The 26,305-nt window shown below is 26.6% G+C and overlaps 1 protein-coding gene across 6 annotated transcripts in view; it reads right to left on the bottom strand.

Moving 5' to 3' along the window:
* Positions 1-26,305, bottom strand: part of LOC148236570 (uncharacterized) — a 158,866-nt gene that overhangs the window by 66,878 nt on the left and 65,683 nt on the right. For 2 of the 6 annotated variants that reach the window (XM_088183271.1, XM_088183274.1), the window contains exons 3-4: positions 19,340-19,393; positions 15,736-15,753 (exon numbers count right to left, since the gene is read on the bottom strand). In XM_088183271.1, the coding sequence (XP_088039397.1) occupies positions 15,736-15,753; positions 19,340-19,393 (72 nt within the window). Of the gene's footprint in view, positions 1-15,735; positions 15,754-19,327; positions 19,394-23,404; positions 23,568-24,034; positions 24,193-26,305 lie in introns of those variants that run through there. The other 4 variants (XM_088183276.1, XM_088183277.1, XM_088183278.1 and 1 more) reach the window with 3 other exon arrangements.

Here is a 26,305-nt window from a genome sequence, read left to right as displayed (position 1 = left end):
GATCGTTTTTTTCATGCGTTTTTCAAAGGTCGTCTTTTTGACATGACTTGTTTAAATATTATATTTATATCAATCAGAAACGATAAGAATTTATAAATAATATCGCAGTGGTAAATTTCCAATGTATTATTTTAGTTTTATTTAAAATAAACCAATCGTGTTGCTTTGGTGATAACTCTTTATCGCCACACGCTTATTAGACTAATTAAAAATATTACATGTTAATGTATAAATATGACCTGTTTAATCAACGCGGGTCAAGTAATTACTAAATTATGATATAGTAGAGTTATGAATGAATATACGCGTAGTATATACAATAATAGAATAGAGAGTAGTTCAGTCAACTTTAAAGTATTTATAAGCTATTTTTTCTTCAATACTCAGATGACGCCTATGTTTTTTTATTTTAAGTTCATTCACAATTTTTAGATTTCGTATTTTTAAATCGTAATTTTACGTGGGATTATAACGTAACTATTAAGTTAATATTATCAGTTAACGACCAAAGAACCTTTAAGATTTAGCGTTACTAATATTTTCTTAATTAAAGTTTATTGCGAATAATTTTAATGGTTATTAAGCATTTTCTTGGATTTTCCATATAAAATAATATGTATATATGATATATATGACATAGCAAATTAATTTTATCATAGAGTTTATGGATCAAATGTGATTACTCACATCGTATACTAATTAAATACGTGTTCATTACAGAACATGCATACACATGTAATTAAAAATAATAAATGGCACTAAAAGTTATTTTATTGAACATTGGTTATTATTAATATAATTAGAAAACGTTGCTTAAAAAATTAATGTTATAAATAAAATAAAATATAATAAGCATATTAGAACTCATTTCAATTTAGCTTCTATATACAAATCTAAGATTCGTGTTTGAAAAAGAATTATTAATTTTTAGAATATTTTGTAAATTGTTAAATCTAGAATAAAACTACTACTCATTATACATTAAATTGGAATACATTTACAAAGAACTTATTGAAAAATATGCAGATTACAGTTTACAGATTATTTGATATATAAAGACATATCCAAAAAAAAAATGAGCTAAAAATCATTTTTGGGTACTTTTAACATTTTATGACTTTTATTAAATTTAATACTTATTTAATTTACATATATATATATATATATATATATATATATATATATATATACAAATAATGCAACATAAATATGATATTATTTCTTAATAATACTCAGTAGGTTAGAAAATGTGGGATCTGATATTTTTTATAGACGTCGCATAATTATATCAGATTTATTGCAAGTCCAATTTAATATAAAATAGATGTATAATATATGTTTAATCTAAATAAAATTGCTCGAATTTCTATCTATACAATTTGACACACACTCTTTGACTGATCTAAATATAATATATTATTGAAGCTATACTTTAGAATTTCCCTTAAAATATATGCACCATTAAACTTCCCCACAGACACAGAAAAAAATATAATACACCCAAACCTCCAGAAAGGATATCACCTGCTCTCCTTAATATTCATATTAATTAAATTTAATACAGTCGGTTTCAAATTTGTATCCTTTACAAAATTAGAAGAAAAAAATAAATGTCCCCATCTCTCCTTTACATCAGGCATATTAATACACTTTTTAATATATTAATTTTTCATTAATATTTTAGTATTGCTTTTATTATTTTTTCTGTTATTTTCATATTTAATTATGTGTCTTCTTTCTGAAGACCCACCTAACAATATAACAATGGTAGGTTTTGCAAACTAATAACAGGTTTTTCACAATAAATCTTAATCCCATTCAACTCTATATCTGAAAATATATATTTTATAATCCTATATTTTTCATTTAAAAAATTATTAACACTATATCAAGTATTTGGCATTTAGTGCCTATTTTATTTGCAATATATTATATTCCTTTATACACGATTTATTGAAAAAATATTTTTGCAGTTTACATAGGTTTTTTTCTTTATTGACTCGATGGATTTATTTAGTTATGATATTTATTGCAATTACGTATGTATACGAATATAAACCGTTATAAATTAGTCAAAATGGTGATACGCAGTCTGGTGGAAACATATTCCCGGAATACATTTATATGAATATGTATATTTCGTGGAGATGATCGAACATTAATTTCCCGTGACGCTCTTCCCAGACTCACAGTCTACTCTTTTCCAAATTTACAAGTGACAATTTTCTTGAAATCAATTCGAAATAAACTTCAGGAAAACGTATAACGCGATTTCAAAATAAATATATCATTATTTTTTAAAGCTCGGTTAAATATTTACACAGTTAATATGATTCAGTGCAACGCGTAGGTTGACTGATGTGGTTTGCAATAAATTGTATTATAATCATACAACATTTGTACATTTATTTTTGCCTTCATATACTCGCACTTAAAAGTAGTTTAACATAAAATGTGAATAATAGGAATAAATATAAATTTATTCCTATATTAAAATCAGGTTCTTTATAATTTTACAATAAATAAATAAATACTAAATACCCAGTGCTAATTACTGGATTTACTAATTGAGCGATAACACGTATCGCGAAAAAAATCAATGTTTTCTTGACCTATTTAGTATTATTCAAACAGTCATACTCCAACGCATAACATGTTTTTGTTTGATTTGCACAATTTATTAATGCAATTACCACTATTAACAATAATTGAGATAAATCTACGTTGGGGGTAAACACACGCGATTGTCCTTCGGAAAAAAAATAACGAACAAAAGTTTATCGAAAAGGTTATGCTATTTTTGTATAAAAATATGTTGATGAATCTTAAAATGGAAAATATGATTGTTTTTAAACCTTTTATATAATAAAATATATGTATATAGAGAGAAATAAGCGAGGGCTTTAACCTTCCAAGAGTCGTGTTCGACGTTCAAGTTCTATTTTTGTGGTTACATGTTGCATGTAACCTGTGAACAGTCTGGATGCATATCAGTTATAAATATACATTGCATCGTTGCAAATACCTTACTTAAGTATACATTATAAAATAAATGCGCAACTTGTACATGAATAAAATAATGAATGCAATATTTCTTATAATAATAAATTATTTATATGAATTGCTTATTGTGTTTAAAAGGAAATAAATACTTCACAAGCTCTGGACTTATGGAATTAAATTATGGAAGCACAATATAAAATCTTAGCTGCTTATTGTAAATTTCCGCAATATGACAGACGTTAATCTAATGTGTTAAAACGGGGTAAACATAATCAATAACTATTAGGTATTTAATTATATATCATGCTGAAAACAAAGTCTGTAAATCAGTGCTATATTTTATTATTTTAACTATGATTACAGCTTGCTATCAATATATGTCACTATGCACGACCTTGCACGATTTTATTTTAATTATTCATCACGATATTTATCCGTGTGATTAGAATAAACTATGAAAATCAAAATTGGATCAAATGATGGATCATAATTGAAATTATATAAAAACCATTAATTTAAATGTGAAAAGCACTCGTCTTTCACTACTAGTCTATGGTGCTAATTTTGTAGTGGTTCCAATTTCGAACAAATAAAAAAATACTATCTCGTCTAAAGTAAGGCTTAACCATCGATGATAGATCGGGAATAGATAACTAGGGGCTAAGCATTTGCGTTAATAATTGGTATTAATTCACTAACTACCTATTAACACATCTCTCGCGAGCACCCAAAAAACTACTATTTGTTTGGAGAAGATGCGCGATAGTTAATGAGTTCTACCATGCGCAAAAGGACTATTGTTATTTTTACCTCTTGCTAACGATCACTGAGAGTGGCCATCTAAGGCATAAACACATTTTGTTGGCGTGCTTAAAAAGCGAGGAAATTGGCCCAATAACATCTTCATCTGCGATTCGTCAAAGCTGTCTTGAACCAGCAATATAAAATATGTGACATTTGACCACTGAGCGGAGTCACCTAAGGAGTCACAGTGTGAGACACATAACCCAAAGAATCACAGTGCGAGACACATCAGCGGATTTTCCAACAACATCACAAGATCATATCACGACAGATCACAGCCGACAATAATTCAACTCGATACTCCAGCGGAAAAAAAAACATTTTACGAAACACTACGCATATTAATATTTGTAAGAGTATTTAAAGAAAGATGTAAATATCTATGCCATTAGATTTTAAATAATAATTATAATTAATTTTTTTTAACTATATTAGGTTAAAAATTAATTATTGATTAGAATGAAATGATTTTTATTGATATAACATATTATAGTTATGAATTTAATTTTCATTACTCTCAAAACCCTAATAGTGTGGTTCAAATGATTTTATAATCAATAATTAAATATAGTTTATTCATGAAATATAATTTAATAAAAAAGTAGTGAATAATTTCAGTAATAGATGTGAAGCTGTTTATAAATATAACCCGTTCCCATTAAATCAAGGTTTTCATATATAACAATTTTTAAGATTATATAACTAAAAAATTACGATTACAATATTTATGCAATAAAATAGATGTATTCGGCGAATCGCCCGATTTTTTTTTGGCACTTCACCAGATCGACAACCGTTAAACTAAATACTACAACGTAATCTCTACATTTCTCTGTTTGATCAATATACAAAGCCCTCGCTGTTTTTTGCAGACATTAACGATACATCATTGAAGCCTTGAATTTAGTCCAAATTTAATTTAACTTTACCGAATCCGAGCGGTAAGTCACTATCACTACAATTGAATAAATCATGGGACTGTAAAATAATAATATTTTAAAAGCAATCGTGCAGTACTATACATAGCTTTTATTGCATTTTTAATGTATGTTTTAACAAACTTATCATCAATGTTGTATAAAGTCTCGTGTCCATCAGCATGATTTGAGTTAACTGCGCAACACTAGCTGAATTTTCGGCTTGTTTGCTGATAAAAATTTAGTAAGACTTATTATTTTTCGCGAGTTTTCCTCAAGATAAAGACTGAGAGATTTATGGTTTATTTTTTGCGATGCAGTACGATTAAATGACGACATCGTCACGTGTCGCTCTATGCGACAGTATGTAACTATAAAAAATTACTACGGAATTTTCAGTTGTAGAATGACGTTGATTATATTTTGAAGATATTTCTGTTAGTATTCTTATCGCTGTGATAATTTTAAAACAACTGTTCCCATGACACGATGGCTCGTGAGATTTTGCGGTCAGTAGAATCAACGTCGTCATTGATTACTGTTAACCCCATGATCTGACTTAATAGATTTCTACGTATTATTAATTAAAATACTACCAAAATCAGATCAAACTATTCACTACTGTGTCAAAAGTATGATGTAATAAGCAATGCATATTTCATGTGATTGATTACTTCTATTTAACCTGATCAAAAAGTGACAGTTTAGTTCAAAACAAAGTCATTTTAGGAGCTACTTTGGAGCTCCTTGCTTTTTTAGTTGTATTAAATATTTTTCCCTTTAAACGACATATCGCATATACATAAAAGAGAAATGCTGATCTCAGGATATGGTGTGGCTAATACGGTTAACTGAAGGTCAGCACGATCCGTATACAAATCTCACGTGTACCTAAGATTCGAGGTCTTGACCCCCAGGCTTTAACTGGTTGTTACTCAAAATTAATATCGTATGCTTTTAATTGAATATAATATTTTACGCATATATTAAAATAATATAATTAAATGAGCGAATCACAGCGATAACAATTTATTAAATTAATACAAAGTCTAGTATTATTTTTTTATTTATATTTCAATAACCAACCGGACATTATATCATATCAGTTCAGTGTGTAGTTATTTTTTCATTTTTTTTAAAGTACTATATGTTCGCTAACTAAGTCATGTAGTAATTATTTATTTTGTTTTGCACACGCGTTTTCTTATCATAGTGCTCTCATCGCAATTATTATAATCCCATTTCATACAAAAGTTTGCTTGAAATGTTTGCGTTGAAGATTGAGAGGAAATCATATTATCAGGGAAAGCTCAAAGCAAAAGAAAACCTTGTCTGTGATTTATATTTTTGTATCATACATAAAATAAGAATCTTTCAAACACACTGATAAATTGATGCTTTACTTTTTATGTGTGTTTTGAAACTCATCTTGCTGTTTCAGCGGTATTACGTTGTATTTCTCTTGACCCAGATATTAATAATAAAGCTATTCCTTTAGAATCGAATCAAAAAGTGGAACGTACTCAAAATAATATCGAATAGTTTGCCTCTGAATACTAATCTAACAATAACGTGTTTGATTCGATAATTAGAACAAGCAGATGGGTCCTAAGCTTAATTTGTAATTTGTTATTAGAAGGCAGATTTTTTTTATTATCTGGACAGTGTTAATTATATGTAGATGATGGGGATGTTTAAGTTTACTTCACCAATGTTTTTGCGTTAAAAAAACCAGAATCAAAATCCGGATAAGATCTTGAAATATATTGGTTGTTGTTGATAAACAAATCTAAATACATCTTGATTATATTAATAGTATTGCGTCTTAAATTTAAGTCAATGTATCTATTTCTGATTAGTTTTCACAGTGTTCCATTAAGCTCTTACATTTTTTTAAATTTATTATAAAAAATCTCAATATTTCTAGACCTTTTTAAAATATGAGACAAAACTGAAAAATCTCATATAGGAACAAATTATTGTGGAAAAATGGAAATTCGAAGGCATGCTAAAAAGCTTTTATATATAGCTCAAAAAAGTATATAATGTAAAATTAAATTAATGTTCAAAAATATTTATGACTTATTAAAATTACTATAAAAAAAATAATAAATAGTGATGAGACCTTGTATGTAAAATTATGTTCTTAGTTAAAATTTTCGTGGTTATTTTTATCGTTATATTGAGTATAGTATTTTCTAAGAAATCATTGACGTTTTGATTTCGTTGCCAAAACTATTACATATAAAAGATATATAGATTTTTAGTTCATATAATAATAAAATTGCAAAGTTGTACAAGCTTCATTTAATGAATTAAATAAATACTTTTATTAGTTATAAATTGTATATTAAGTACATTATTTATTATATAATGCTACAGTTACATATATCTTAAGTGCAAAAAGACAGATCTTAGATATTAATCTTCATACTGATCAGCATGATTTAATCATAATTTCAATGATGTATACACATACATATATGTGTATAAATGAATCAGTCGAACAATATAAATTTATCAGTAATCAAAGCTCAGGTTTTTCCTTTGCAATATTAGAATTTTCCAGTTTTTCGACTATATCGATCGTTGAATCTTTGAACGCCAACAAAACAATCATCAATCGCCGATAAACACGTACAGATCATCAATTATGTTCAATTTATAGTTGAAATCTTCACGGAAGCACAGAGAGTGATCGATGACGCACTACTGCTCCAAACACGTGGTCTGTTTATAAGCAATCGAAATTATTATTGCGTCTTGTTTGAAGATTTTGAAAGCCCAGAAGGCGATTCCATCTTTATTGGGGGTATACAAATATAAACCGATGCAACTCGGCCCAATCCCGTTCCATTTCCCCATTTCGTTTTGGTAAATATAAACCTGACTGACGTCATACGAGTTGCGTTAACACGTGGACCACGTGGATTCTGGCCGTGTATGTTTATTGTGGATCGTTAAGCTAATTTTGAACTATGATTTATTGGATGGATCGAATTAATTATTTCAATTTAAAGTGTTTGGCTAAGCTTTTACCTCGTTTCTTTAAAAATAAGTTTGCCAAAATAGTACGCCTCAATCTGAAGTGAAAGAAGTAACATCTGCTGCTGTAATGCACAAAATTAATGCGTTGAAGAAGTTACAGCGTTGAAAGACTAATGACATTTTATTTATAAGATGCTCTTTAAGCGTTTTGAGTAAATATATAATTAACATATACTACTAAATCTATAGTTGTAAAAAGCAAAATTGTGTAATATTTAGTAAAATAAAAATATATTGTATGTAATAATCTAGTTACATGTATATATATACATATATGCAGTCTAAAATTAATATGGGATATGTAAATTTTTGTAATTTATTTTGTGTAGCATAGAAGTATCTTGAAATCAGATAAATTAAACATTTTTATGATCACTACAATTGAACATTTTTAAATTGTAGCCATTTGTCATGATAAGATATATCAAACCCTGACAAATTAAAACTTGTAAGCCAAGATCATAGCTTGGTGGTGTTTGGTTATTTCTATGATGCCGCTGGTTTTACAGCTAAGTTAATTTATCACATTTGTCTTCCTAATCGCTGAAATACTTTGTTAATTTGGCAAAAAAGACAAAAACTGAACAACAACTTAGCAAGCGAGAGAGCGAAAGGGGAAATATCTCACCGCTCGCGCTCGAAAGAGCAGCTCCGACTTCGGTTCTTTTGACTTCGGTCCGTTTGCCGACAATGTTCGGAAGCGCTCGAAGCTGCTCAAGTCAACTGAATTTACCCCGAAGTAACACACTATATTCTCCGTCCTTGGTCAACCTTGGCCAACTTCCAGAGAGTGTAGTGCAGGCATGAGAGGTACATTCGATCAACATTCAGCATCAAAGGCTAGCTTTAAAGTGGCCTGGTTGCTTGCTCGAAATAACAAACCATAGACTATTAGTGAGAAATTGGTTAAAACAGCAGATTTTATATGGCAGAGATTAGATGTCGTCATAAAGAAGCCATGAAACTAAATTCAGTGCCCTTGTTTGCAAAAGTTTTGAAAAACATAATTTATAGTTTAGCAGAAAATGTGAGGGAACGAGTTATTTGTTCAATAAATGAGAGTTAGAGTTTTGCTATTCAGCTTGATGAGACTTTGGATGTCAGTAGTAAATCGCATCTGATGGTGTATGTTTTCCACAACGGTTTACATGTAATTGAAGAGGAGTTGTTGTTTTATTCTTTTGCCCCAATAAAGTTAATGAATACTTTAAGAATGTTAATTTAAAGTAGAACGATTGCATTTCTGTGTCTATTGGTTGAGCTCCAGCTATGTTGGGTTACGTTAGTGATTTTTCGGCTTTAGGGAGAGAGAACAATTTTAGAAATGAAGTTAACTACTGTTTAATTAATCGCCAGGAACTGTTTATGAAACATTTGGAACATGCACTGAAAGCCGTCATGCGCAATGTTGTCATCAATACGCGACTATTTTATAAATTGTGTGAATATATATATACATATATAAAAAATAAAATTATATAATATTATTGTCCATAACTGATTTGCTAGCACACTTTTCTGTCATTCGCAGCACAAACTCATAACAAGAGAAAATTTATGAGACTTTAATGTGCGGAAAAATAATAATTTGCCCCCTTTGTGTCCGCAAAAACAACAATCGTTTTGGAAAAAATCACAAAGTCCCCTAGCAACAGCCAATGTGATATTTTATTTACCGAGCAAACACCGTGTGATTGCTCGAACAAAACCAATTAATCAAATTGTGAAATGTATGCAATGCAAATACACCTTTTAAAATATGGTAACGTCGATGAAATATTGTTATCACCAGCTAAACAAATTGAGGCTTTTATGTAACTACTGGATGTCACCTTTAATTTTAACCTAAATCCACGAGACAATATAAAATAGAAGTAACGGAAAATCGAGAACTGAATACATAAAATATTAGCTTAGAAAACTCATCATCCCGCGGAGAATCGATCTTAACAATAACGCAAATAGAGTGTATTAACGCTTGTATAGAAGCAAAAAGAATTTTCTCGTATATCTAATTTTCCTCTAGTGATTCTAACATATTTATATATATTAATATTTTTTTTTATAAAATAAGTAAATGCGTGAAATATATTATTAGCATCACGAGATTTTAATACGATAAATGCATATGTGAATAAGACGTGAAATTAAATTTTCCAAATCAGCAAATAGAAAATAGGCAATTAGTAATGATTTCAGATGTTTATATTGAACATTCACATATATAAAATGCTTGACTTCATTTAAAAAAATAATTAACCAAAACTGTTGTTTGGTTTACTTTAAATAACTAAATTATTAGTACACCTAAATTATAATAAATAACAATAAAACAAAAACTTTTATTACACCTAAATTATAATAAAACACTCCACTATGATCTGTACACATAAGTGTATGACAACAATAATTTAGAGTTCGCGTGTCTTGTGCCAGAATTTACCGCCAGACTGACTTCGATGACATCGAAATGAGTCATCATTTAATTAGCAAAATAATGCTACTAGTAGACGGTTGAGAGACTCTAGTATAATATATTAACAAAAAAAGGCTTAATGAGTAAAAACATCAAACGATTCAATCAAACGCCATTTTGAGCGAAAACTTTCACCGACTTGTTTTGCACTCGCAATGGTGAAAGTTCACGTGTGCTAAATATGATATGCAATAATACTTTTTGAGTCTAGAGTTTGCAAAAAATATTCACCTGGAGTTTTCTTGGTAAATTTGGCCAAAGTCGCGAAAAGTCTGGTGTTTTATTTTAGCGTGACAGTGTGACGTCGTGACGTTCTTTGTGGGCGTTGTTTTGGACGACATCTATAATGTCTTCTATCCGAGTGACGACTATTGAAACGTCATTCGGTTATTGATTCAGGCGTAAAAAGGTCTAAAATATAATAAACATACACATGTATGTACATATATTCTAAAAATACGCAATAAATACAAAAATAAACATATTTAACAATATTTTCACACGCGTCAATATGTATTATGATCGAGACTAATATTACCATACGTCATAATAACGTCATAAAAGTTCAGAATAGCGTAGTCTATAAGGTGCTAAACTAATAGTGGATTCATACAACAGATCTGAATTTTTATTATTAAAAAATACTCTACAATTAAAAAAATGGCCACAGCTTTATTGTGAAAGCTTATAATGAATAAGATGGATGTCATCGATTTTCAGACCTCACATTTAGTGTGATGTGGCACGATATATACATGCTAATTATTACCCCATTATAATACATTGTGGTAACGCCTATCATGTTAAAATGTAAAGCTTAAAAAAATACTATATACTATACCAAATATATACTTAAACTAAGTATTGTCATTTTTAGATTTAATTTGAATTAAATTAATCTTCTATCGACTCATCTGCGATATATAATGCGTACATATGTCGATTCATAAAACACAATGAAATTAATGATTACCCCTTTTTATACGTGTATAACTTATAATTTACTTATTATGTATTATATAATATATAATAATATAGTCACAAAGTAATATTTATTCATAAATAAAACCTTATGGATTTTTCAAAATATTATTTTATTTTATATAAACAAAGACATATGTACGTTAAAATTGCGTCAATTTGATTATGACGCGTGAGAATAATATAGTAAATTACCAACCATTTATGGAATTTATATAAGCTTTAGAGTTTCACATTTGACTAAGATAAATATGTAAATAATAGGAGAAAGGCTTTTTTATTATAATCATTGTGTTGCAATTTGCTGCATAATATCTCTTAAAAGAGTCATTATGTCGCTTGTTTTTGAAAAGAAACCGTATTTTATAAGCTTTCCTAGAATAAATGTTCAGGACAATAAAGCACCAGCTATTTATGATCTTGTCGATAGCAATTAATGCAAAAACGGGATCTACTGTGAACGCCACAAATAATCAAAGAATGTGCGCACTTTCATCTATAACAGTTATTTACAAAATGGCCTGCACAATACCGTCTCACACTATTATCAGTAGTGAAACTACAATATCCATTATTTTCACATTATGCAATTGAAAAATAAAGCGCGTGTTAAATTAGCTAGGCTTATAAATGTATACAAAATATAAAAATAGAAATCCCAGTTTTGCCCTAAATCAATCAGGTTGTTGATCTCCTCCCCTTTTCTCGATTGTATGTATATAAGCTAGAACGCAGCCATATTTTAATTACTTCCACCAGAACTCGTACGTTATTCAACACGATAGACCTTAAAGATCCAGCTTCGAATGCCATACAAACTGCAAAATTTGGCTTTTTTCACACTAATAAAATAATAATAAGTGTATGTATTGCCATCTCTCAAAAACATTTAGAAACCTTATTACATTCACACGATATTTTTAGAAACTTAAGTTAATTTTTGAGAATACGTGAACGGACTGACTGGAAAGTTTTGCTATCACGCGAAAACGCGTCACCGGACTGTAATGTTTTTATATAAAAATGATGAGTGAGCTTACAATTTATATTTAAATACTGTATAAGACAGCGGAAGTTTGAAAAAATGTGCAGTGCGAATTACTTGAATTTGGATTGACGTGTTTTCTTCCACGATAAACTTTGTATCTGAAAAGTAAGAGTTTTACCCAAGTTTCATCAGTCCCTCTTTAAAACATTGATCAACGTGAAATAGGTGATATCTAATAGCAATGACTAGAAGACAAAGCTCATGAAATAAATAATAGTATAACTTTACCATTTATTTATTTATTTGTTGCAAAAACTTATTTATAATAAACTAAATTTTACGATAATAAACTGATATTTTATGTGAAATTTAAATTAATGACTGTTATATTAAATACGTCATTTTAACGGTAATAAAATGCGCATGTGTGTATTATAACTTGACCCATTTGCGGTAATCGTTTCGTGCACATGTGTGCAAAAAATTAATCTTATAACGAATGAATAACGTGTTGCTGGAAGAGTGACATAACTTTTAATATTATCATTTTAAAAAGTACGTAATATTCACTTATACACACACCTACACGCAGTGTTGAGAAACAAAGGATAGCCTCCAAAGTAAAACCGGAGGTAAACTTGAAACTGTGATTGAATACAAGAATAAAAAATGTATCATTTGAAGGTCGTCGCAATCAACATTGTCAATTTTAAAGTTAGACAAAAATGTCAACATTTAACATTAGTTGATTTTTTCGCGTACATATGTAATGTATGCATTTTCATAATCAGCAAAAAATTAAGAATGTATCAATATATAGATATTAAATATTGATTATGTAATATTGTAAATAGTAAAAGTTTGTATGTTTATTATAAAATAAATATTAGTTAGCTTGGGGATGTGTGTTAAGATGATTTTAAAATATTTAGATTTATCATACATAAATAACACGTAAACGATTATATCTAAAAGCTTTTTCGTTCATTTTAATACAATATTGGATTATTAAAAAAAGTTTAGCACGCATGACCATTCGGTTGTCAAGGTTTTTACCGATAGAAATGTTTCTACTTTTTCATAACCGTTTAATCAGATGTCTGATAGTCACACGTGAAGTAAACTTGCTTATTTGTTTCAATCCATTTAAGGTCTATTTTTAATATAAAAACTGTAATAATAAAATATGTACCGATAAAAATATAATATATAAAAATCAATACATTATAAGTATTTTATATATTTAAATATATACCGTTAATATTTTATACACGTGATTTAAATGTAATGTTACAATCATATTTTTTTCTCATACACGTGTCCGCAGAAATTGTTAAATTCAATTAAAATACAACAAATAAAAGTTGTGTCTAGCTTAGATGATATTTTGATTGCACAGTTAAGAATTACAGTTAAGCGAATTTCGATTTAGAGGTTACACGTGTATAATGAATGTTTAAAAAAAACGCGATGCTCTATAATTGCACATTACTGTAATATGAAACGTTTTTATCGATAACTCGAAAGTTCAGTTATAAAATTTATGGTTATGTAATAAATCATACTGCGTCTCTACGTGAATATTTTTTATCTGATTATTTCGTGAATATGTGTGAATGCGTGTTATCGATGTTATGATAACAACCACAATACCACACTAGATGGTTTTATAGGATTTGCATTGTTTTTAATATTTTATACGCATATGTTATTTGTATTATATATAAGTATTTGTATCTAATATAATAAATTTATAGATAATTTATAAAATATTGTATTCCAATATATCATATACATATAAAATAGATGGGAATCTCAGTATACTACATATTTTCACTTTTAAGCGACATAGATCTATTTATATGCAAGTATTTAATATAAAAAATAATCACCTAAGATATATTTGTAATCATTGGTTAGATTTATCACTTATTGAGAGGTATGTCTTTATTGTTTTTGAGTGGTTATTGAGTTTCAACATACGTTGTGAAAATATTTATAAAAAATCGATATAGTTGTGTATTCCTTAATTTAGATACCGATAAGATAAATTTTATATTCTGTTGGTAACTAATCATCAGTTCTAAGATTTTTTTAAAAAGTCGAAATGAGTGCAATTAATTATGTTAAGGATAAAGGTAGGATGGAGTGATTTTACCAGTGAGTATTTATGTAACATTTGATAAGGATATAAATGTGGACAACCCTTAGATGCGGATTATCAAAGAGGTTTTTATTAGTCCTATACCTGTCAAAAAATCGGTATTGAAGAAATGCGTTTAGCACGCGTGAAATGGGCCATTCGAAATAAAATAAATTTATACGGGTCAGATGGGGTTTACTACGTTTGTCGTCAAGGTGGCGAAAGATACAACAAAAAATATATCCAGGCAATTATCCAAAATTCTGGGAGTGAAATGGAAAGGATTAATCGAATCCTATTATACAATTTTCCTGGATTTTTTTCATACAGTAATTAGATCAATGCAGTAAATATGAGATTAAAAAATGAAATTAAATCAATAATTAAGAATATAAGAAAAAACTGTCTCTAAAGAAGCTTTTAATAAACTGTCACATTTGGCATAGTTCAGAAAAAATCAATTGCTCAACTCAATAAGCAAACAAAAATGTATATAAGCTATCAAATATGTTTACCACGATGAATTAGACCACGAACTCGTTAAATAATTTATTATTTTCATGCTTTACCGTGTTTTAACAGTATTAAAAAATTGCTACAAAATAGTATAATTTTTTAAACTACTTACGATTTTTTAATATTTTTTCACTACACAATGTTTTAGAATTTAATAATATTTTTTTTTAGGAGTTGCAAATATTTTATTCGATATATTAATTAATTTCTTTGTTCTAAAAAATCGGTGTAAACACTTTTTTTTTGACAAAAACAACTATTTTAATTACAAGTAAAGATAGTTTTAATTTATGTAGATATGTAATAAATTCGTTTTAAGCTTATATCTAATGAACTATAAATATTAGTCCAAAATTATAGATTTTAATGGTAGAAAAAGTTGGATTTTTGATATCAAAATCGCTATAACTACAACTATGAGTCTATTGCTGTCATTATTTGAATATGTATACTGTTTAAAATTAACCGATAAATTTGGTTGTAGTTTTTAGAAACAATATCGTTGATATTTAAAAAGCAAGATATACATTGCTAATAAATAAATAATAATTATTTATTTTGTATAATATATGTATAAAACATATATACGAATTAGCTATACGTATTAAATTGTTTGTGATGTTGCTTAAAATTTCCAAACCGCAAGATAGAATAATAATTAATAAATTTCCTGTATTTAACCATATTTGTTAAAAACATGTAAAACTATAACGAAAACAATGTTTTTATCACATTATCGCGGTGTTTCTCCTAACCATAACACTTTGGATGAACTTATTCGCCACAAAATTATTGACAAAGTAATTATACTGTTTGTTATTAAACATATATTTAAAAAAATATAATGTACGTCACTTACCCAAATGTGTTCCTTCACCTGAAACAATAATAAAAACGAACGATTAATAAATATGCAATACAAATAGTACAGTACTTATGTTTGAGTGCAAGGGGCTTATGTTCGCTCTTTAATCGAAAGATAAAGGGAATAACTCACAATGAAGATGAATTAGCAGTATTATCTGGGCGTTATTGGGCAACATTGATATTATATTGATATGAGTAATTGATTTACTGTAGCTTGGTAACGGCTTTTGTTACTTTTAACACTTTTTGAAATTTGTGTTGAACACACAGTATATTCAAGTGTGGTAGTACAGCAATAATAACACAGGCAGTACCCGTTGGAAGACATTTACACTCTAGATATACTTAATTGTTACAATTTGACTGTAAGAAATAAAAAACCTAAACATCTGGCATGACGTGTGGTCAAACATGTTTCCTTTTTGGGTTAATTTGCGACGATCACGTTTGATGAGAGTGCACTGAAAAAATATTCAATTTACTATATAGACACTAGTTTGTTTATTATGATTAAAGCAAAAATATATTATGTTTTTAATATGAAAAATTTTGAGTATTCGTTATGACTAGTCTTTTTTTATGATTGAATAAATTCGCGAATGGAAGTTTTTGAATTTCCTTTCTATTTACTACATTTTTACGTAAAAATCTTGTTATTACCTATACTACCACGCGATTCTTTTCTAGCCATACAAGGTCAGTAATATTTAGATAGTTAAAGATGATATTTTTAATTATTATACAACTTATCAACTGAAATATTATTATATTAAATTATGTAAGAGCAAACGTTCACTGTCTACTATTACCTTCAAATTTGATTGTATTTTATCTATTAAAAAATATTGCAAAATCATTGTGTAATAACTATATAATATAATAGCGATAATTGCGTCGTTCCCGGAATTAATTAATCACATGCTCCAGAGTCCAGACAATGTTACAAATTTATCTACACGTGTACACGTGTCGCTCACTATATATAACGGAATATTATAATAATCTTCAAAAATATATTTTCCGTTAATCTCATGGCAGGAACAACTGCATCATTCAGCAAAAGCATGTTCGCAAATTCAATAAAAAAGTTGCATTAATTAGTGTACACATGATGAACACTAAAACATAGCATTTGCAAAACACACACAAGCGAATATACAATTTTAACCATTACATACCGCAGTTCTTTTGCGTGCTAATAAGATTTTTACTCGATGACGCAAAATAATATTTTTCCATAGGCTGTGCGTTCATTCTGGGCGATAATCAAATTTATTATTTTCCATAATTCAATGTGAGTTCTACTGAATCATCTTTCCGTTCTGGTATAATAGATTGAATCACACTGGGGATACGCGTATTTAGCTCAACTTGACTCATCCAGTTTTTACAGTGAATCATTCTAGTTTTATCCTATAGATTAACCGTCGTTTTTCAAAAAGATAAAATCAAGGTGGTCATTGTGTAGTTTTAACATAGCGACAAAAACGAGATTAGATATACCACACGCGCAGGAAGTAGACTCGGTAAAAGAGTAAGGTTCAAAAGTTAGCCATAACATGTGATAGTTTCCCTTAATCTAACACGTGTCCTCATAAAATAATTGTATGATACTTGTATATGACCGCCTTGAGAGCAAAATAACGATTCATAATATCCGCATAGATGCGCGTTAAAGATTAGAAGAGTAATAAATAATTTGAAGGATAAACCATTTTGAATTATTTACTGTTGGTTGCAGTTGAATTATATATAATTATTGTTCAATAATAATGTTGCGACATCTGTTGGTCAAATAAAAAAAATGTTTGATCTTTGCTTCATTACACATAGTGACAATATAAATTTTATTTATTATATTATTAACCTTGAGGATGTAAATTAAATAAAATCTCAGGAAATATTAAATAATTAAATTTAAATCATAAATTACGATATATATTTCTTTCAAAAAGATTTTTGTAACTAAATTTTTTAAATTAAATTAAATAAATAAATTATAAGTTGGTTGATTTATTATTAAAATTCTTCAATTCCATTTGCAATTTAATTAAAAAAAATATTTTTTGATAATAAATATTTAATAACATTGACATCTACCGGTTGAAAAAATAAATAAATAATAAAAATAAATTGATTTATTTACTTTTATCAAATTTATAAAATATTTAATTTTAAGAAATATTTTATCTGCGGATTCTGGAATTAAATTATATATGTGTGGCTTACAGTGGCTTACAGAATTAATCATGCAAAAATAAATAAATAATATTACTGACATCTGTTAACGAGCAAAAATACAAGAAATTCAAATCACTTTTGGCCCATAAAAAACAGTAAAATCTGAGTCGTTTCACTTCTCATAGTGTATATATTTTAAGACATACCAAGAAGTGTCACTCAACTTCATATAATGTACCTGTTTTATTAGATACCATTAATTGGTCAACTATTAAAAAGTTGTGATTTTTAGAGCAGATCTATGCCTCTAGAAATTCAACAGTGAACGCTAAATAAATATAAAAATTGTATATAGAATAGTATGGAAAAATATTATTATTATTCAATTTGTATTAAAAAAGGAAATACATACATATTTAAAATAAAATTAGCAAAAACATTTTAGCAAAGCTACAAACCAACCACTTAATACAACACAAAAATATAAATTAAATAAGTAATATGAAACGACAATAATTTATAAATTTAGTTTCTGCAAATGCATATTCTTGTTAAATTATTATCATTTATTTAATTCCTACATTTATTTTGTTACTAAAATTTTATTTAACGAAAAAAAATATTTTAATTAGATAGCAAAATTTTAATTTTACTATATAATTAAAAATAAATTTAAATATAAAAATTAAAACATAATTTTAGTACATTCACAAAACACCTTTAACCTTCTATTAATTCTATATCTAAATAAAATTTATGGATATATTTTACTTTAGTAATGTTACAAACCTCTAAAAATAGCATTTGAGAGATGTCACTAATATTAATATTAACAAATAACTGATTAAAAACATTAAAGTAAGAAAAAAGTTAAACTAGAAAATATACAAAAATGAAATACATAATAATTTTAAAAGCAGCAAATACTAAAACAAGAATTACTATAAATTATACATAAAAGCAAATATGTTTTAGTAAAGCTACAAACCAAAATTAGCAAAATAAAAATTACTTTCGGTCATTACTCAGAGATATTTATAAAAAAATATATATTTAAATTTATTAAGTCTTACCTTGCCACTGTTATAATTATAGTCAACTATACATTTTTCAGTATATTCATAGAAAATATGCAAGGTCAAAAAATATTTAACGACTAAAAAGTGCGATAATTGTTTACATACACTTCAAATCGACATATGCAATTTTAACGCCAATAAAATAAAAGTGTATAAATAAACATTCGAATCTATGATACGCAAAGCAAATAGTTAAAATTGTATTTAATGGCATCATTGTTATTCATTCAATGATGAACGGGATACTTTTAGTGATAGCATTTGACCGAGAAGCAAAGCCAAGGTGCATGCGAGAATTTATTAGAAAATTATAGAGTTGATTGCAAAATTACTGACTGGTATCATTGAAGAAGTTCGCGGTGACTGTTGTCGACCCATCGGCCCCCATTCCTGTAACAAAGCAACAAAATTGATCAATCATCTCATAAAACAATAGCAAATTTAACGACGAAATTGGAGTTCGATAGCGCATACTTAGAGTCGATTATCTTAACGTGTCGCAATATAAATAGTAAGCGACTATGAATACCTAAATATTTATTGCGTTCAGAATTTATTCAATATAATTATAAAGTTTCATAATCAATGTATAAGGCTTGGTAAACAATAATTAGATAACGAGGGGATATATTGGGTGATAGATAAATACATAAAATAATAATTTATCTTATTAGAGAAAATTTATTGAATTACACATGTCACATAATCTTCAATTGTTTAAGACAATCAATCAATCTCTATTTATCAGATTGCATCGTAAAAAAATCATTAACGTTACAAATGTAGAATTCACAATATAATAATTGCAGTGTATCTATTTTATAATTTACATTATAATATTATATAGCAGTAGTTTATCCGCAGATCCGATTAAAGCTTAAAATGTCTTAACTCGGACTTAACGTAGCAACTTAAACTATTATCCTATAATATCATATCTCAGTCATTATTAAGGCAAATAAATAGTACAAAATTTATGTATTATAGTAATAACAAGAACTGTGTTTGTGCAATGGATCGTGACAATTGTTGATCGTAAATTGGCTTTTATTCAATATGAAATAGACTAGATCATATTGTTTATATTTTATATATCAATGCATAATTTAAAAAATATATAAATCATAAAGAATACCGATTTTGCATGCATAATAATAAAATTAAAATAATTTTGCATAACTTACTGTGTTTTGCAAACGGTTTTATTATATTATAATAGTAATGGTTGTTGAGAAATTATTAATCAAACACATGATATATTGTCATTTAATTGCGTATTAATTAAGTTAATATAATTATAAGCTTTTGTAATTCATACGTATGCATTAAAATAAATAAACTATGATACAAAGAAATTCCTTTTAAATAATAGTAATTGAAATATTGTATTTGCAAATGTAATATAATTAGCAAATTGCTGGTTGAAAATTAAATTAATATATTATTTATATTTTATATATGTACATAAGATAAATGTTTGCCTTTAAAATTAACATTTATTACTATATTCTTTCAAATCAAAAGCAGTTTTTTATAAAAATATTATTATCACTGTAATATTAAAAATGCTTTTGCAATTAAAAATATTTTTCATAGCAAAATCGATCAAAAATCAACGAATATATTGTTTTCTTTATAAAATAAATTTAAGAATAAATATCCAGAAAAAAAATATTTTAAAACTATTAACATATTCCTTAAATGTTTATGAGCATAATTTTTTTAATCTTGCATGAAAAAATAACCTGAATTATTTATTGCATTTTTTATATATTTTAAATATTTCAAGAAAATATTTCAAATAAAGAACTAATTTTTAGGAAAACATTAAAAATGATTATAAAAGCAATATGATTATTATTTTTTTTGTAAATATTCATATTAAAATATTATAAAATTAATAATAATATATTTGTGGGGGGAAAAAAAATTCTGAAAATTATTCACACATTTCTAAAGCTTATTGACGAAGATGTTTTAATCTCTTTTTCATTAGTTATAAAATATTTTTATGCAATTTTAATACATTCTTAAGTACTTGAATTATTAAAACATGTATGATGAAAGGTATATCTATTTTAATGCGAAAATCTTCTAAAATGATTAAAATATGGAGAAATAATATTCTAAAAAAACGAAAATTTTCTATACTATGTATATTCAAATATATTTTGAAAGTTTATTGTTGAAGATGCTATAATCTTATTTTTTTATTAGTTATTAAACAACTTTAGAATGTTTTATGCAAATTTATTTTTTCATTTTTAGATACTTTAGAATTATAAAAACGTTTAGGATGAAAAAATATGTAGATAGCTTTTAATGTTAAGATATTTTGAAATGTTAAATGCAATATAAAAAACAAATTTTAAGTTCAGAATTATAATAAAATATATCATTAAATTGTCTTATCTTAAAGACAAAAATCTTATATCATATATATAAATACATGTATGTTACGTTATAAGGTATCAGCATTCTCAAAAAACTAAAATTTTCTAAGCATTTTTTAAATATTTTTATGGAATTTTAAAACATTTTAAGTACTTAAAGATTAATAAAACATTTATGATTAGGCAATTTATATGTATTATATTGCTAAGATCTTCTAAAATTATTATGGTTGAAATATTATATATGAAAATGGAAAATATGGTTGAGAATTATATACAAATATTATATACTATATATTAAAAATGATCTCATCTTTGAAAAAAAATATTTTAAATATGAATACATCTACTTAATAATATTTAGAACTTACTTTAATAAAAAAAATTAAAACTATTTTTTAAAATAAGATGTTTTAATCTTATATTTTACTAGTTATGGAATAACTAAATATTTCAGAATATGAAAACATTTTGGATAAATAAATAATCGTATTAAATGATTATAATTATATTATATTTGAAAATGCAAAATAATTACTAATTGTATAAATAACTTATAAACATTATTGAATTATATTATGTTTGAAGGAAATATAATTTAAAATAAATATAACACTATATCTACATATTCTCGTAAAATAATCATTTTCTGAATTTTAATAATATATTTCACTTATTCTTAATTATTATTAAATATAAAATTGCTTTATGTTTTTTTATCATTTGAAAGTAAATCTAAAATACAATTACCTTATAGGTGAAGATATTATTAATACAGATTTTCATATGAAATATAATTAAATGAAATATTTTTTTGCAAATTCCAATATATTTGCCAATTTCTGGTTAACAATTAAAAAAATAAAAATATCATATATAGAATAATCATAATTCGTGGATAAAATCTGTAAATACAAATATCAATATAATTATGTATTGATGTGAGATGAGAATACTCTCAGAAATTAATAAAATATTTTCAATAGCATTACCGAATTATTTTATGTATTTTTTATAACATTTATTTAACCGCAAGATATAACTAGAATAAATAGAATTTACATATTAGAAGTTTGACTATAAAAATATTGTATTTTATAATCATACATATTTTCATTATGACGAAAATATAGAGAATCAATAATTGTTTAAATCTCATTAAAACATTCCTATATATTAGTTATATAGTTTGTCATATATTTACGTATAACTATATTATTTTATTGTTTAATTAATTTTAGTATTGGATATCAATATATGTTTACAAATACATATATATTAAAAAAAAAAAAATATTATACTTTATGGATTAACAGATTTTACGAAGAATTTTAGTATTTTGAAAATTATAGGTAAAATGGTTAGGAATTACCAAATCAAAATAAAATACAGAAAATTGTTTCATCGTGTTATTCAAAAAGGGTTCAGAAAATATAAATTATTTTGGGCACGACACAGTTGCCTTTGGAAGGATTAAAATTTAAAACACTTACATTTTTTTTTGTGTACGTATACATGCAACCTGTAGATATAAACCATTAAACTTAATAAAAGTTTCTTCTTTGAAAGGTAAACGAAGGTAAATGTTATTTGTATTCAATTCTAAATTTAAATTTGCATTTTAAATATATATCAAAATTACATAGTAATATGCATAATCTTTTTTTGTACACACATGTTTTCAACAAATATTTTCAAAATAAACACAATACACGAGTAAAACACGATTCTCTCGAATGATAATAAACAGATGTACAGGTGTTCAACTAAAGATTGTTTTAAATTAAAATTTGATATGATAAAACAAATACATTTACCAAATGCACATATAAAAAAACTACTAGTAATAAAACAAACTTATAGTATGTTTACTCAAGTCACAGAATCGAGTGCGAATTCTTGGTTATACGTTAGATTAACAAGTCCAAGGATTTAGTCACATCTGACCGATCATGCCCAGATCCTTGTGTTAATAACCCGAATTGATCATGCGGAAGATCGGATTTACCTTGGCTCCCATCGCCGGAGTTGTCCTCGTGGTCGTTATTGTTGATTTTCCCGACCCTCGCGAGGTCGCCGATCTTTTTGTTGATCATTTTTTGATATTGCACTATGAACGATTTATTAACGAACTAAAAGTCTCTTTTGTGATCACTTTATAATGAGGTGCACTAATCTCAGATGGCGAAATATTAGCGTTTTCATTTTTTAAGCAAATTTAACACATAACGGTCCGGTCAAGATAGGGGTACGAACTTAGACTGAATGAATTTTCCGACGATTGGAATTTAATCTTGGATAGATAATTTCGCGTAACCTTTCGCGATAACGCTCTAACAATGGTATCAACTTTGATTAATTACTGATTTAACAATTATATACAACTGATAAACGATTATAAGTATTGCACACTATTGTCGATTGCGATCAATTGTAAATTGTACTTATTACTTTAATATAATCAAGCTAATAAAGAGAGTTTTTATATTCATGCAAATAATCGTACTAACTAAAAAATAAGTTTAAAAATAGTGATAAAATATGTAAACATATAAGTCAACACATATACAAACTATTGATTTAATATACAGTATGATTTTAAATATGAAGTATATATTTTTATAATAAATATAAATACAATTTAATATAAATATTTTTTTATTCAATATTTAAGAGGTTTAGACGAAAAATAAATATTTAATAATATCGTAATTTTCGAAGACGCATCTTAGTATTGATAAATAAAAATAAGTCGTCAATCTTGAACAGGAGATATACTCTTGAACACTGACCAACATCACAAACGATCGAGAGAACGTCGCCGAATTGATGATAATTGAGTTGACACTGGCTCTCAAACTGTATTGCAATGCACTTCAAAAAATAAATAAAAAACACAGAAAGATAAGGAAATTCGATACTATTAAGAAAATATATATAAATAAAAGATTTTAAGGACGAATTAAAATCATATAAAAAAGCTCAACTAATTATTATTAACGATAGAATTATATAATACATATATATGTATATAAGGCAGAAATGCTATTCAATAGATCATATTTACAACCATAAAATATTTCATCACAAACATACACAAAGATATAATATATGTAACGGAACATTCTCGAAGATGATTCGAGTCCACCCACGGATCACGAGGATGATGATGATGGAATAATTCATCTCACGTCCCGCCGCATCTCGTCCACTGCTAAACCTCAATTGACAGGATCCAATTGGCAACCGTATGTCTCATCATCATCATCAAGGTAAGTGAGATTCTCAATCATCATCCCGGTCCAAACTATCTATTTTTTATCGTTAATTCTATAGACTGTTCCGCTTCGGTAGTAGTGGTTTTTAGTCATCTCTTATGGCTCTAAATTATTCAACAACAATGAGACTGTAGCCAATTCGTAAAAATGCTGATTCATCTTGTGATTTAAAATCAGTTTAAGGAACGATTAAGAAAATTATATTAGAACAAAACAAACTACCTTAATTGTATTTATCTTGAGCAAAAAATCGCACTTGGATGTGTAAGATAAATTGCTATATAATATATGTTCTATCTTGTGATAACTATATTCCTGATTTCTATAACATAAAGTATACACTATAAAGAGATTTTCAGGGGTATTGCGAAAATTAGTTTTGAATCGCTCTTATGTCAAATTTATTTTAATTTTATAATTTTAGATTAGATCCTAGATTTTCCTAATCTCACAGATGTATATCGTGATAATTTATTAAAATCGAGCTAGGTCGTACACATTAGGTATGAAAAATTATCTAATAATGAGCTATTCATAAAAAATATCTTATAGAAAGTATTTTTAAATATCAATATTATTCAATATATTGGCTGTATTTTATTTAATTCATGTTGCTTAAATGTTAATAAAACAATATAAATTAATATATTATTTAGTGAAATTACATATCAATTACCTTACATATTATACAAAACAAAAATGATTTATTAATTAAAATAAATATAATACATAAAAAATATTGAGATAAGACTATTCCAATTTGACTGATTTTCTAATCGTCGTGAAAGATAGTATATCAATAGATAAAAAAATACGTTTTATTACCATTTATATGGTTTGATCGACATTAACCTCAATCTTCATACGTATATATTACATGTTCACGTTTAAAACGTACCTAGTTCAGTAAAATCTAACGTATACGTGCATTAAATCGGAAGCAATGATAATGTTTATGTATTATAAAAGAAAAAACTCACTTTTCGGCCTCGGAGCCCGTCGACGGGAATTCAAAATTTGAAGATTTCGTTACGAAGATTGTTTCATGATTGTTTATCTAGTTTAATAAATGTATTCTTATAATCCTTACACACATTATGTATATAGTTTATTTTCATAGTTATAACATACCTAGTTAATTTGTATTCAGTCAAATCGAATATGACGAACGCACATGACGAATTAATGAAAAAATATTGTAGCGTAGCAAAATTTTGTTATAAATAATAATTATTTAAAACCGTTGTCATGTTGATGTCGTCCATCTTGTTTTATATATGAATGCTTATTTTTCATTGGTCGACAACAAAAGAATTCATTAACGGATGTTTGAAAATCATTGTGCCAACTCTATTTTTATTTTTATTAATTATATTTAAATATATTTCCTTTGTTTATGTGTATTATAATACATCGTTCATACAAAGCGATATGATTTATAAAGTAGAAAATTGAGCAATATATATAAAATAATTGTACATAATATTATCAAATTACTATATGTACATTTTTTTAAGCAAATTATTTTTAAAATGCATCTACAGATTTTATATAAAAAAGTATTAAAATAATTTTATCATAAATAAACATAAATGCAAAATTCATCTCAAATTATAAAAACACTTGAATTA

This window comes from Plectrocnemia conspersa, unplaced genomic scaffold, assembly GCF_051122295.1.
Source record: "Plectrocnemia conspersa isolate PC_06_02 unplaced genomic scaffold, ASM5112229v1 ptg000003l, whole genome shotgun sequence".
NCBI lineage: Eukaryota > Metazoa > Arthropoda > Insecta > Trichoptera > Polycentropodidae > Plectrocnemia > Plectrocnemia conspersa.
Note: the sequence above shows the minus strand (reverse complement) of the source record. Positions and strands in the feature narration are given on the sequence as shown.